This window comes from Lytechinus pictus, chromosome 18 (genome assembly GCF_037042905.1).
Source record: "Lytechinus pictus isolate F3 Inbred chromosome 18, Lp3.0, whole genome shotgun sequence".
Taxonomy (NCBI): Eukaryota; Metazoa; Echinodermata; class Echinoidea; order Temnopleuroida; family Toxopneustidae; genus Lytechinus; species Lytechinus pictus.
In genome coordinates, this window is record NC_087262.1 from 21,817,775 (window position 1) to 21,832,018 (window position 14,244).

The 14,244-nt window shown below is 38.3% G+C and overlaps 1 protein-coding gene across 1 annotated transcript; it reads right to left on the bottom strand.

The window, feature by feature from the left end:
* Window positions 1–247: 247 nt before the first annotated feature.
* LOC129282115 (uncharacterized) lies at window positions 248–12,194 on the bottom strand. The gene is made up of 3 exons (XM_064112794.1): window positions 9,290–12,194; window positions 8,845–8,960; window positions 248–367 (listed from the first exon to the last, which is right to left on the bottom strand). Exons 1-3 carry the CDS (start codon window positions 11,193–11,195, stop codon window positions 248–250), a joined length of 2,142 nt encoding a protein of 713 aa, XP_063968864.1. The 5' UTR covers window positions 11,196–12,194.
* Window positions 12,195–14,244: the final 2,050 nt, after the last annotated feature.

Sequence of the window (14,244 nt, forward strand, 5' to 3'; positions counted from 1 at the left end):
TTTTAGGGTGTAAGATTCTGTTTAAAAAAATCAACATTTTTGCACTGAAACCAACTTTTTAAAAAGTGAATCGAACAAGACACAACTTCAAAAGAGTGGCAAAGTCTACATCGGAGAAACCGGCCGAGACTTCGACACCAGACTAAAGGAACATAAGACCCACCACCGACGCAGCGACTGGGACCGATCTGCCATTGTCAAACACGCACAACAGGAAAATCACCGCATAGACTGGGACAATAGCCATCTAATCACCAACATCCGGCACTGGAATACCAGAAGGGTCAGGGAAGCCATTGAGATACATCAACACCACACTGTGCCTCAAGACCCTGGCCTCCACATCAACAGCATCTGGCACCCAATCCTACGTCACCACCCAACTTCCAACCAATCCACAACCAACTCCAACAAGCCACCAACCACCGTCACCTCACCAAGCCCTCCTACCAAACACAGCAGTCTGATCGAATCACCAACTCAACCAGCGATTTCGCCAACACACACACCGCCGCCACCGACTTCGCCAACACACACACCGCCGCCACCGACACCTCGCTACAACCTCCGCCGACGACCCAACACCTCATCCGCACACCAGGCCACCCACTCAATCCCGCCGAAGCCTACCCGACGAGTCCGCCGACCAACACGCACAGATCGCCATAACTGATGTACCTACCACGCCGACACACACACACGCCGCCGTAACTCACCCCATTGTCTACACACCGCGTCCGCATACCACGCCAACTTGTTTCCCGCCAAAACCGCCGACCCACGCACAGAGCGCCACCTACGACGACAGCCCGCCGTGACCGCCGGCCCAGCGGTTTCCCCCACGTCCGCACGAACGTCATAAGTACCGCCGCACACCAAGCGAACACTCACTCCTGAAGACGGACAGTCAACCTGCCCGAAACGTCGAGTCTCTCTACTACTCACCATCTCTACTCGCCTACTCAAGCCAGCATCTCCTCATCGGCTCTACTACTCAAGCTGTTCTCAACTCTTCAATCTTTCCTGGTTTACAGTCCTTTTCAGGACTACTTACAAGAAAGAATACTCTACTCTCAAATCTCCACTTTCTCGCCTATCCATTTCTTCTCTTCTTCTATCCACTGTTTCTATGACACTACACATGGTGTACCGTAAACCACATCAGCGATTGTACATACCACCATGCAAACCTTCAAACAACATCTTCAAAAGATTACTCTTACAGATCAAACTGTGACATGATCTAAAGATCTAAAGGTACAAAAAAAATGAAATTTAAGCCACTTTTTTCCACACTTTGTGGTACACCGGGACATAGTAGTTATGTACAAAACACACATCGGCATGGGTACTTTGAGGAGCATAGTTTTGCACATGGTTTGCACTAGTTTTGCTTCTTTGAAATGCTGTGGAAGTGTTTCGTACATCTTCCGATCGTGAATTTAACAACCCGCGAAAATGTCAGGACTCCCGCGATTCGCGTAAAATTCTGTACGCGAAAATGAGAAATCGACCATGTGAAAACACTGTGAACAGTCACCCTGTCGAGATGTCCATAGTGTGAAATTATCTTCACACTGTTGACTTTGAGCATTCTAACAGTATGAATTATATTTTCACACAGTCCATCGTGAACACACCGAGGTCAATCTGTGTGACACAGTGTTATTTCAAGCATATTATGACTGATTATCTACATAGATTTGATAAAGTACAGCCAAACATGTAACATATAAAAGTCAAATATATTACAAAATTGTTCAATATAATATATAGTAGTTAGTGCATAATCATCAAAATTTATTAACAGTAGAAACGGAAATTACCACAATTACTTTAGCAGAGCTACGGAGGTCTTGCCGATTCTTAAGTCACACTATAGATCGCATTAACGTTTTCTTTATTCTCACATCAAAATCAAATCATATTTTATGAATTTTTAATCTATACTCTTTTAATTCAAATAATGGCAAATCTCATTTCACTGATGAAAATGTTATAAACAAAGGCAAGAATAAGCATTAGCCACACTTTTTTTATTTCCACTATCTGCATCAATTTTGCTACGAAAATTTCCTTATAAAACAGAAACAAGATAAAGCATAGTATATTTATAGAATTTCCGTATAATTTTTTTTCAGTCATTTTCACTTCGCTTACCTTGACCGCTTCACCAACTTCGGATTGAATAGCATATTCGTTAATACCCAGTTCCCACTGCTACGATTCGAGCCATTATTCAAACTGGTCTACATCGTGGAGTAATTGTAGTGATCGTATCAGATCGTGTCAGATCGTATCAGGGCAATGGTATTGATCGTAGAAATTGTTTTAATGGTTCACCTTTTTCGCAATCAGCTACGAAAAGTCAATCGTGGCGTTCGCAACGGATCACACGACAATGGGAACGAGTTATAAGCATGTTTAATCATGCACAATTTAACAAAAGGCTTTTAGAAATTCTGTGGAAGACCTATTTCTCCCCGGGGTATTTCTCTAGTCATTTGTCTTTCCCAACAGTTCCTAGCAGTCATGCACGAATTTGAATGCAATATTTTATTATGTCTTCAAAGTGATTCTTTTCATGAATACTGATTTCAGTATTGATCAACATATTTCTTACCACTTAATATTGTGATTAACACCCCCATCCATTATATAAATATAGGCCTATATGTATATGGATGGAGAAATGCAGCTTGCCTGGCAATGTAATTTGCATATGGTATACCCGATTGTTCTTTTGTGTAGACACACAAAAACCTGATTCAAGATGAAAATTAATTTTTTGTTCATCAATCTTAATTGCTTATTCGGAGCAATGTTATCCGCAACTTTGTTCAACTGTAATGATTTCCTGAGTATCACCAAATCGGCTTGTATCCATATATTTGCTTGTATATAAAAACCACTATTTTCGTGCCCGTGGGCGCCCGGTTTCTTTATCTAGCGCCGTTCTGCTCCTTCTACAAGTGCATAACTAATGAAAAAAATTGTAAAAATAATCCTACGTGGCTTAAGTTTCATGAGTCATGTGAGTGGGGTAGAAAAGCCTTTTTCCCTTTGTTTTAAGATCATGGCCGTACGCAGCGGGTGGGGGCAGCCCCCCCTATTTTTTTTAAACTCACATTGTTTTACCGCAGATTTTCACAAAAATCTACCAAAAGTATGCACAAATCCATCAATTCCACTCAGCAAAATGCAAAAGCACCTCAATAATAAGCTCGGTCACTTTCGATTTTTCCCCAAAAAATTTACGTGTGCTGCCCCCCCCCAGCGAAAAAAATCTGCATACGGCCATGTTTAAGATAGTGCCCTTTTCGAAAGAAAAGGTGCCCTTTTTTCCCTGTGCCCCTCGAAATGGTGTGTTGACGGAAAGGTGACACGACATTTGCTCCTGCGACAGTTGATCCATGCTACATTTCGTTTTAGAGGTAGGGTTAGGGTAGCACTGGGGTTTTATGTTAGTGTTATATATAAGAATTGTAAGAGCAATTACATTCATTTATCTAGTTATTTACTCTTTAAGGATATTCATAGCATATAATGATAAAGAATATTCCAGAATGTCTCAGTAAAGCTTTGTTAGGCATGCATTTTTAATAGGCTGAGTAATTTTGTTATTTCTGGAATGTACACAATATAGACTGCTAAACAATAGAGCCTGCCCGCAGTGGAAAAAGACAATAGGATTAGCTATGTTGTATACATTGTTAATTTCACTGAGGTCATTCAAGAGTCTTCTAGAATCGAACTGCTCTAGAAAAAAGGAGAATGTTCTTTTTAAAGACAATACTAGAAGCTTCCAGAATAGTGAAAACATATATATATAAGCTGACAGTTTCTACATCATGATATCAGATCAGAACTTAGAGTTTCACACCAGATTTTATGTCAGAGCATAGTTTTTTTCAAACTGGAATACAACATTTATCTTCTGTGGAATTATTTGCACGCCGTCAATGAACTGTTTTCGCAATTATTTTGGGAGAGGAATTCTCAGTTCTCATCGAGATTATCAACCTGTTTTAATGAACGCTTTTCAACCAAGGGATTGCCGAAATTTACTTATAATCATCATCAACATCGTCTTCGCAGACATTTCAACTCGTTACTAATAGTGACTCTTGTTATTAATCGTGCTTCAACATCAATTTCATCACCATCATTGTGAATTTAATTTAAGGAATCTTAGCCAACCAACTTGGATTTTATCTGGATTTAATACAGGACTATCATAACTTTGGATTGCACATCTGACACTTCAAAAGTGTTTAGTGTAAGATTGATCTATTTCTTGTAATAAAAAAAGGGAATAAAATTTAAAACTAAATTTTCATTATTTGTTGCAGTATCGTAAAAAATTAGGTTTAGGGCTATGTTTAAAGTATGGTATATTGTTAAATCAAGTTAGTCATTCGATAAGCGTGTGGAATTAATTGAGAAGAGGAGCGTTGTCGACGGTGCAAATGGCATGGAACCAAATTAATGCAACCTTTCGAGACAACCGGGGAAGGGGGTGATTTCACGGAAGGCTGTGTGTCTGTGTAAGATAGTGGGGGTTTCTAGAATTCTGATCTTCATTAATTATGCAAATTTGTTTTAAAAAAAAAGCAAAAATGCAAGCTCCTTTCCTATTTTCTCAGTATTGAATTGTTTATGTTATTACTATTTGATTTGATTTAATTTGATTGATTTTTATTTGATTTAATTTCCATAAAAATTACTGGTTCAGAAAACTAATTTTGTGAAAGACGTTCCCGGTAGTCTCCCAAGGGTGCGTTAATTTTACTACCCTCCTTAGACCCAACCTTTCGATGAAGCTCCCCTCACCCGTTGTGTCGAAATGATGCAGTCACCTCTAGTCCTCCCCCTCCACTTCAGTTCCACTACAACGTGGGGCGGACAGTCCTAATTTAAAAAAACTATACGACAATAAAGGTATACAAAAAGGCTGTTTTAATTTTTCTCCTGTCACAGAAAAGTTTGTATTAGATGAATTATCCAAGTTGAAAATATCAAAAAGTACCGGACTTGACATGGTTCCTGCTAGATTTTTAAAGGATGGTGCAAAAAATATCTTTATACCTTTAACTTACATTATTAACCTATCTATTTCAACTTGTACATTCCCTGATGAAATGAAAATCGCTAAAGTCACACCACTACACAAAAAGAAAGAAAAAACTCACGTTGGGAATTATAGACCTATTAGTGTGTTAAGCATAGTGTCGAAAATTTTGGAGAAATGCGTGTATTCTCAAATTGAGAAATACTTTAAAGAATACAAAATCATTTATGAATTTCAGTCTGGTTTTAGGAATGGTTATTCTACTGAAACATGTTTAATTCACTTGTTGGATTTTGTTAGGAATGAAATTTCCGAAGGCCGTTATGTTGGGATGGTTCTTCTTGACTTACAAAAAGCATTCGATACGGTTAATCATGAAATACTCTTAAAGAAATTAGAAGTGATGGGTTTGAATTCAGCATGCTTAAATTGGTTTAGGTCTTACTTGACCAATCGCCATCAAGTGGTATCCATGCAAAATGTACTTTCATATTCTATGCCTATAAAGTGTGGAGTTCCACAGGGGAGCATATTAGGTCCCATTCTTTTTATGTGCTATATCAACGATACGTGTATTTGTGTTAATGAAAGTAAATTACTTTTATATGCAGACGACAGTGTTTTACTCTACTCTGATACAAGTCCTAAGCTGATTGGTGAAAAACTTAGTTTAGAATTATCAAATTGTGTTAAATGGATGACAGATAACAAGCTTAGCTTACATGTTGGTAAGACTGAAAGTATTTTGTTTTGTTCGCGGGGTAAGTCTAAGCATACAGATGATTTCAATATATACTATAACAATCAATTAATTAAGAGACAGAATTCCGTGAAGTATTTAGGCCTGATATTAAATAATGATCTCTCATGTACATCTATGGTTGACTCTATTGTCAAAAAAGCTAATGCTCGCTTGAAATTTCTATACCGGTACCAAAATTGCATGAATACGAAATCCAGACGCATTTTAAGCTTTTCATTAATACAGTGTTTATTTGATTATGCTAATGCAGCATGGTACTGCAGTCTTGGAAAGGTTGATCAAAAAAAGTTTATAATTATTCAAAATAAGATTGTTAGATTTATTACTTGCTTACACCCAAGAACACATGTTGGGAAGAATGAAATCGAAAAAACTGGCCTTCTTCGCATATACTTGAGGTCGCAACAACTTATACTTCACCATGTTCATAACATTTTCTATTCAAACGAATATCATTATATATCAAAAAATTTTACACGTTCATCTAATATTCACGGGCATGAAACAAGAAATAGTCTGTTTAACTTTGTTGTACCTATGAGAAAAGGTCAAATTGGTAATACATTTTATTATAAAGGTATACATTTTTGGAATTCCCTCCCTAATCATGTTAAATCGGTTAAGACTTTTACACAATTTAAAAGAGTATTGAAACAATACTTTAAAAATGTCCCCACTCTGTAATGTTAAATATTCTTTCTAATTTCATGTGTATCGTGTAGTCTTATATATAACTATTTAGTTATGATTTATTTAATCAACTTGTTTTACATTGTTTCATCATATTTTGTTGTTTGCGTGAAAGTTTGATGTCAAACTTATTGTACTTTTTCATATCTTAGGTTTTAAGATTCATGAATCTTGTATTAGTTACAATGCATTTAGCGCTACTTAAACACTGATTATTAGTGTAATTCTCATATGTAACTTAGAAGTAATGATCGTTTACTCAACCTGTTTTACAATTATTTTAATCATATTTTGTGGACTGCGTAAGTGTTTTTCATGGCAAACTTATTTGTTTTTGTCATTTTATATATTAAGTTTTACAATTCATCGTGTAAATTTAGTTGTCTAGACTTAATTGATGTAGTTTGTAGATTTCTATAGGTGTTTTTTTCATAGATGTACATTGTCTTCAATTACTGATGTAAGGACCCCATTGGAAATAAGCCATCTCGGCTTTCATTGGTAATCCTGTCAAGGTATACACTTTTGTTTATATTTCCTTGTACTTGTTCATAGTTACCTGACAAATAAAATCAATCAATCAATCAATCAAACGTAGACTGTCATCACATGCCCATCCACCCCTATTTTGTGAAAATCACCTTATACTTTCATCATACTAGACCTTAATCAGTTAATTTGTGGGAATCTTACTCCTGTAGTCATGACAACTTCAACCTTAATTTTAGGTAGAAATCCTTCTTAATTATGGTAAAATCTTTCATTCTTCTTGAAATAAATTATGAAACTCCCTAGCACTCTACATGTATAAAGAAATGCCTATTTTCTTTCATTTCTATTCCATCGTATATCCTTTTAAACAATGGGGCGAGACTTAATTATTTGTTTAATTTTCATGACATCTAATAGTATTGAACTAGTATTGGCATATCGTTTGCTATTTTCGAACAATTTGACTTAATTTATGATTAAATTTTAACACTCTTTCCCAAATAAGATTAATCAATTGATTCGATTAATTTTATTCACGTGAATAAAGTCAATCTCTCTGTAGCTTAATGATATAATAATAATAGCTATTTTTTTATATAGCGCTTTTCCCATAATGGCCCAAAGCGCTATACAGCATATTATTACCCAGGACATCGGATCCTTGCTTGCCTGCATACAGTGTATGCACTTCTCCACTCCCTGGGGAGCATTCTAACAAGAGTTCCAAGACTCAGTTGCTAGGCATACTACATAGGCTTTATCATCCTACCGGATACCAATTTAGCACCTGGGTCGAGAGTGGCAAAGTGTGGATTAACGCCTTGCCAAAGGACGCTAGACCGCGGTGGGATTTGAACACACGACCCTCTGTTTTCAAGGCGAGAGTCAGAATCACTAGACCACGGCTCTTCCATATATACATTTTTCTTTTGTAAGTTAATGGAAACTTTAGTTTAAAAATGCAATGTTTGTGATTTGTGAAAAGCTCTGTCGAAACAAAACGAAATCAAAACATTTAAAGTGCGGTAATGATGATTTCAAGGATACAAATACTGCAATGATAATAATGTCAAAATCACATTTTCACTCCATTTGATATACATCTGATATATTAATTTAAACAAATTCACAGTGTTCTGTGAAAGGAGTTTTATGAAGATTGAAATATTTTTATTTCCTCTCAACAGTCATATTTGATTGTCTGAAATACCCCCAGAAGACACCCAGCCACCTAAGGAGGCATGGACACCACCCGCCTACCCCCCCCCATCCGAAAAAAAAAGAAGAATAGCACGCGTCCTAACAAATACACTGACTCACAGCCTCACCCCACGTAATTCTATACACACACGCACACACACCTTAGCATATCAATGAGTGTCACTCCTCAGTATCTGATATGATCTTTTGAACCATGGACCTACTACACGGTTCAACAAAGCCCGCTGTTCGTAAGCTGTATATGGTATGTGACCATCATAGTTTCTAAATTTCTATCATTATCCTTATTTTTTTATGCTCGCAAACAAGAAACTCTGCGATTTTTAAGGATTTTTTCACATGAGCTGGTACTCGAAATCCAAAATGATCTGCCTATCTATTTTGCATTCGGAATGGTAAGGGACTTGTTTTTCTGGTCCCGGATAATAAATCCCTTTTACGTACTAAAAGAATAATGATGCCAGTATATGGGTAATCTTGCCCGTTTTGTACAGTAAAGGGGTGAAAATGGCTTTATGTACTTGAAGTACTGCAAGATTAAAGTCAAATTCTGGCTCGCGGAACGAGCATAGTTGCACCTTTGGAAGGAAATTTTGAACATGCATACCGAGTAGAGTATTTCGGGAATGCAGTCCTCACACAAACTTAAGATGATGACGATAACAGCCCAAGGCGCCCAAGTAATAAACATGGCCACGATGATGAAACCCAGAGTTCGAATCCCTGTAAAAAAAAAGAATAATACAGATTCATTGATATATTTTATGTGGGAGTAACTATTACCTCATAAGTGTCACATGTGTTGTCAATTGAAGTTATTATTTTTTATCGATGTAATTAATTTCCTAAATTTCATGAACAGTTCAACAACTTGATTTTAGTTTTCGAATTTTAATGAATGCATTAAATAAACAGCAGTCTGATCTAGATTTATAGCCATGGTTTAGGGTATTTCTAAGGAAAGTGACAAGTTTTATTACGCTTCAAACAACAAACAAAAGTTGTACCGACTAATAGCAATACAATAGTAAGGTAATACAATAGTAACTTACCTTTTGTGTTCTGATGTTTGAGTCGCCTATCCGTCACTGTGCTTTTGATTAACTGAGGCATATCATCGATGCCATCCAGGGGCACATCTTGTTGACTGTCATCACCACACCATATGCCAGAGTTGCCAGACAAACTTTGAGGTTTGGTAGAAGTTTGTGGGTCAATTATCAATGATCCTTCCTCGACAAAGTCTTCTATTTTATCACCGTTTTCAGATGTGTAGTTAGTCTTGACCTTCGACTTTCTTCCATTTACAAAATACTCGCCTTGCAATGCCTTCCTCGATTGGATGAACCCACTTCCGGTCGTACCCCGTAAGTTATTTCCAGAGTTTGTCTCTTGGGGCATAGAGTAAGTGGTAGCCAACTCACCTGAACGTGTTATTTCACTGTTATCTATATATCTCTGGTTGCGGCAATCCTTCATAAATTTGCAAGGTAACTTTCGGACCATTACTACATCATTGGTCCTACCAACGGTCACATAAGCTCCTCCAGGCGAAAGGCTTTTAGTGATGATCACTTGATTGGATAGGCCTACGTTACCCATACTATTGCTATAACTCATATAATCAAAACTATTTGAAAAGTAACACTTATCACTATCTAGGTCTATACATGATTTACTAACTTTGTTAATATCCGATGGAGTAGGTCTACTTTGAAGATCAGTTGGTCTATCAAAAAGCTGTTTGGGAGTATTTGATTTCGTATAGAAACTAGAACCAATGTTTCCGTAACATGTATGGCACTTATTTGCATCTGTTTTGCTACTAGCGAGCTCAACTGTCCAACTACTGCTTCGTTCGTTTCTAAATCTGTCAAATACTGAAGAAGCAGAGTGAGATCTACTTTTATGGGTTACTCGGTGGACGGATGCACCCGCTTCGTAAGAAACTGTGTTCATTGATTGCTCAGAAACCCATCGACGACCCAGAGCATTTTGGGTTAGGTTGTCTTGAGTGTCAGGTTCGAAGGCACTGTTTACGAAGGCAAAATTGGAACATTTGTAATCCAATGGCAAGAGGAAGCTTCTCTGTTTGCAATATCGCTCTGATGGACATTCCGTTTTCCTCTCTGATATATTTCCTTTGCCATTCACTTCCCTGGAAGTGCTGGAACTAAATACGGACGGCATCGCGCTTAAGTCAGCATGGTCCAAACTATGTTTTCTTGGTAGATTATAATCTTCAGTCTGAAAACATCTTCGCCTGGTTAAATTCCGCATTGTCCAGTTGTTACCCTTTCGCACTACGACAGCATGTATGACGCTGTATATCTTTATGTAAAATAACGTTGTGATAGTGAAAGGAATCCAGAAAAACAACACCGGAGATAGAATGCTGAAGAAATCACTCACCAAGTAGTCGGGTAAGCAATCTTTCGAGGCAATAAAGGTATTGTTCTCACTCCCAATATGCACGTGACTCCAGAAGATAGTTGGAGGTGCCCAAGTTATCAGGGGGACTAGAAACGCAATTGATACTAGAAGGAGGGCTTGTGATCGACTTCGCCAGTGAGAACGATGATGGAGAGGATAAACGGTGGCGACAAAGCGATCGAGACTGATGATCGTTACAGAGACCACGCTTATGTGACTGAAGGCGTGGTCGCAATACGAAAATATATCACAGAAAATTGCCCCAAACGGCCATCGACCGAGGATAAAGACCACTCCAAACATCGGCATGCCGATAGCACCTACGAGAAAATCCGCGATGGCCAATCCGAGTATGAAATGGTTGTTGTATGTCCGGAGACGGCGCGTCGTAAAGAACGCGAGAATCACCAATAGGTTACCCGTGACTGTCGCTGCGACAACGAGGCTCACAACGACAGCGACGACAATTGGCACTATGCTGGATGATTCCCCCTCAAGCCCAGCCGTTGAGTTGAATGCATCCATCTATTCGTTTGAATGTATTAAATCGATGACCGTGCCTTTTACCAAGGCTTTCAGATATTTCCTTCAACTGTAAATTGAAAGTGATCTTTAGCTTTCTGCACTGACCGCACAGAAACGTTGTTAGCGCTAACAATGCGCTAACAGAGGCCCTGTTACAACCGGTAATGTGGCAGCGATGCCTAATGCTACAACAATGCATTACTTACACATTGAAATACATGTTTTGATTTCACAATCCGAAAGATGTGACTGGGCTTACTGTTAGCACTCTGTTAGGCTAACAATGTTTCTGTGCGGCCGGCGCTGATTATTAGAGGTGTGCAATAACTGTATATCCTTTCAAAACATGTGTTCATGGCGATCAAATCAGCAGCTTTATTCATTTGATTGGAAGATATTGATAGGTAACAATTAATAAAAGACAACAAAGCTTCGTAAACTCCATATCGGTTAGCCAATTATAACTCTTCAGTGATTAAAAGGCAAATGAAAAGAGGATGTCGTTGAAATTCGTTTCATCTAAGAATCAGGCCAGTGCCCAATTAATCAATTATTGACAGATAGCAACACAGTTCAATTTAAGATTTAAGACATGCTTCGCCATCCCGGATTCAGGTTCTCCTTGATTTAATAAAAGTTCCACTTCCTCTCATCCGTAACCATATGGTGAAATATGATGATGAGAGCTTCTCACACACTACTACTATTTTTTATTATATAATCCGCATAAAAGGCGTTGCGAATAAAATAGATATCTTGTCCATTTTGTTTATGTAGGCCGTGATAGACTTCCAACATATGTCATTAAAGTACGCTTCCACATTTTTTCTTCTACTGCAAACCAGTGAACTGATCTTTCAAGTCATAAAGTTGGATGATTCTTACGCATCGGCTTCGTAAGCAATGAAGGTTGAGATGTTCACATTTGTACGTGTCTCCTTCACAAATTAAACGATCAAACTAAACATCCAGCTGCAGCCATATCATTCCGATCACTGCATCGACGGGTTGATTTCGTAAATCAAATTCCACTTTGTCCGCTGCGTGCACATCCTTTCGATTCCTCCCGTTAACGTTGACGGGGGGGGGGGGTTGACGGTCCAAACAATCAGGACAATTAAAAGCTTGACAATATCAGAGTTGATAAGCCAGCTCGTAGTTCCACTCTGCGCATGATCAGAAGATTCTGCGCATGATCAGAGGAAGGTCATTGGTACTAAAGTTACATGGTGGTTTAAAATTTAATGAGATAAGCACCAACTTTGATGTCTTGATTATTCATATATTCTTTTGCATCGTGTGTTTCATTTATATCCAAAAAACAACAACAATGCGTCAACGAACGACTGGTATTTTACAGTTTGCCAAGTACATTGTACAACATGCTATAAAATGCATTCAAAGTAGAAATGCAACAATACCTTCATGGAGTATTCATTGGTGTGATATTCTAGTCACCTGGGGCCCGTAACACAAAGCTTAGCAATGATCGTAGAAACGCTTTTCTACGATTGATTCCATTGACTACAATACACAATCAATCGTGAAAATCAAGCGTACGATTAATCGCTAACCTTTGTGTTACGGTACCCTGGTCTATTCAATTTCTTCATACCGCTATGTAAGTCATGCTTACGTAATATCTTGCTTTGAAATCTGCCTATCATAATGAAATAAATGAATGGTCATTTGACCAAAATTGTCCATGAAGTAACTCCAACCGGTCTATCATATACGCTCTTTGGAGCAAGGCGATAGATCCACTGACCGAGAAGCAAGGCAAATCAGTGACCGAAGAATCTTCACCTCTCAGAGATCACCACGCTATGGCGCACAATACTGAGTGATTATTCAATCAGCGTTTTCAAACTTAACAATCAATTACTTTCCACATGGGAGACAGTAATCCAGTCGTATGATATGTTTTTCACGCCAAATTAGGTAACCCATTGGATACATCAGCTTGTCTGTGACTGTGATACTCGATTGCCAAGGATTGAATGACGACCTTTTAGTAAGGGGTGTACGCATGTGTAAGATACCACAAAATATTCTAGTCATTTCTAAAAATAAATTCTCTTGACTCTTTTACCCATGGCATCCTGTCATTATCTGTCCATGTTCTTCCTTCAAGATGAATTCTCTCTCTCTTTCTCTCTCTCTCTCTCTCTCCCTCCCCCTCTCTCTCTGATTTCTCATCTCTGCCTCCAAGTGATGGTGTAGTGGTGGGTATGTAAACGTGTTTTGTGTCATCGTTTTTTTCTCGACGATTTCCCCTCCTATCTCTCTCTCTCTCTCGCTACACCACTTCTCACCTGTTTTACCATAAATAGGCCTTGTTTCCCCCCTCCAATACATTTAATAAAAACTATCAAACAACGTTTATTGAAGAGCAATGATACCCCAGAATACCGAAGACTGAAAACTTTTCAGAGGCTGATGATGAGGGGGGAATGGTGATCACGCTCCGTTGTTAACAAAAATTATACTCTAACAACGTATTGGTAATGTTTAATCACAAAAGGGGAAAGGGTCAATGCTGTATCTTACCTATTTAACAATCCTGTCGGTTTTCCTTCAGGATTTAATAAATCAATGAATAATATAATGCAATGCTGAAAAAATCGTGTAGTCTATTATCACCCCAATGGTGCACTGCAAATCATTTTAGCTCTAATATCAGATCTATGGCGCCCCCAACCATTCACCACAAAAAAAATTGTGTCACGCGTGTAGCGAAATAACGAAATGATAAGAAAAGATGACCACGATTGCTTCTGACAAGCTCGCAGGAAGTCAATATACAAATGTTCTCGATTTCTCAAATTTATCATAACAAGTAGGATGGTAAAGAGACTAAAGAGAATGAGGAGACGGTGACACGACTTATGCTCCTACGACATTTGCTCTGGTCTCAGACGGCATGCAGGGCTAGAATTAAAATCGTCGCAGGAGCAAATGTCAAAGAACCGCGCAGACAGACAGGTGCGGCTGGATGTGACCACGACATTATAGGAGTTTTCGACGCACGACGGGCACAGGCACGCAG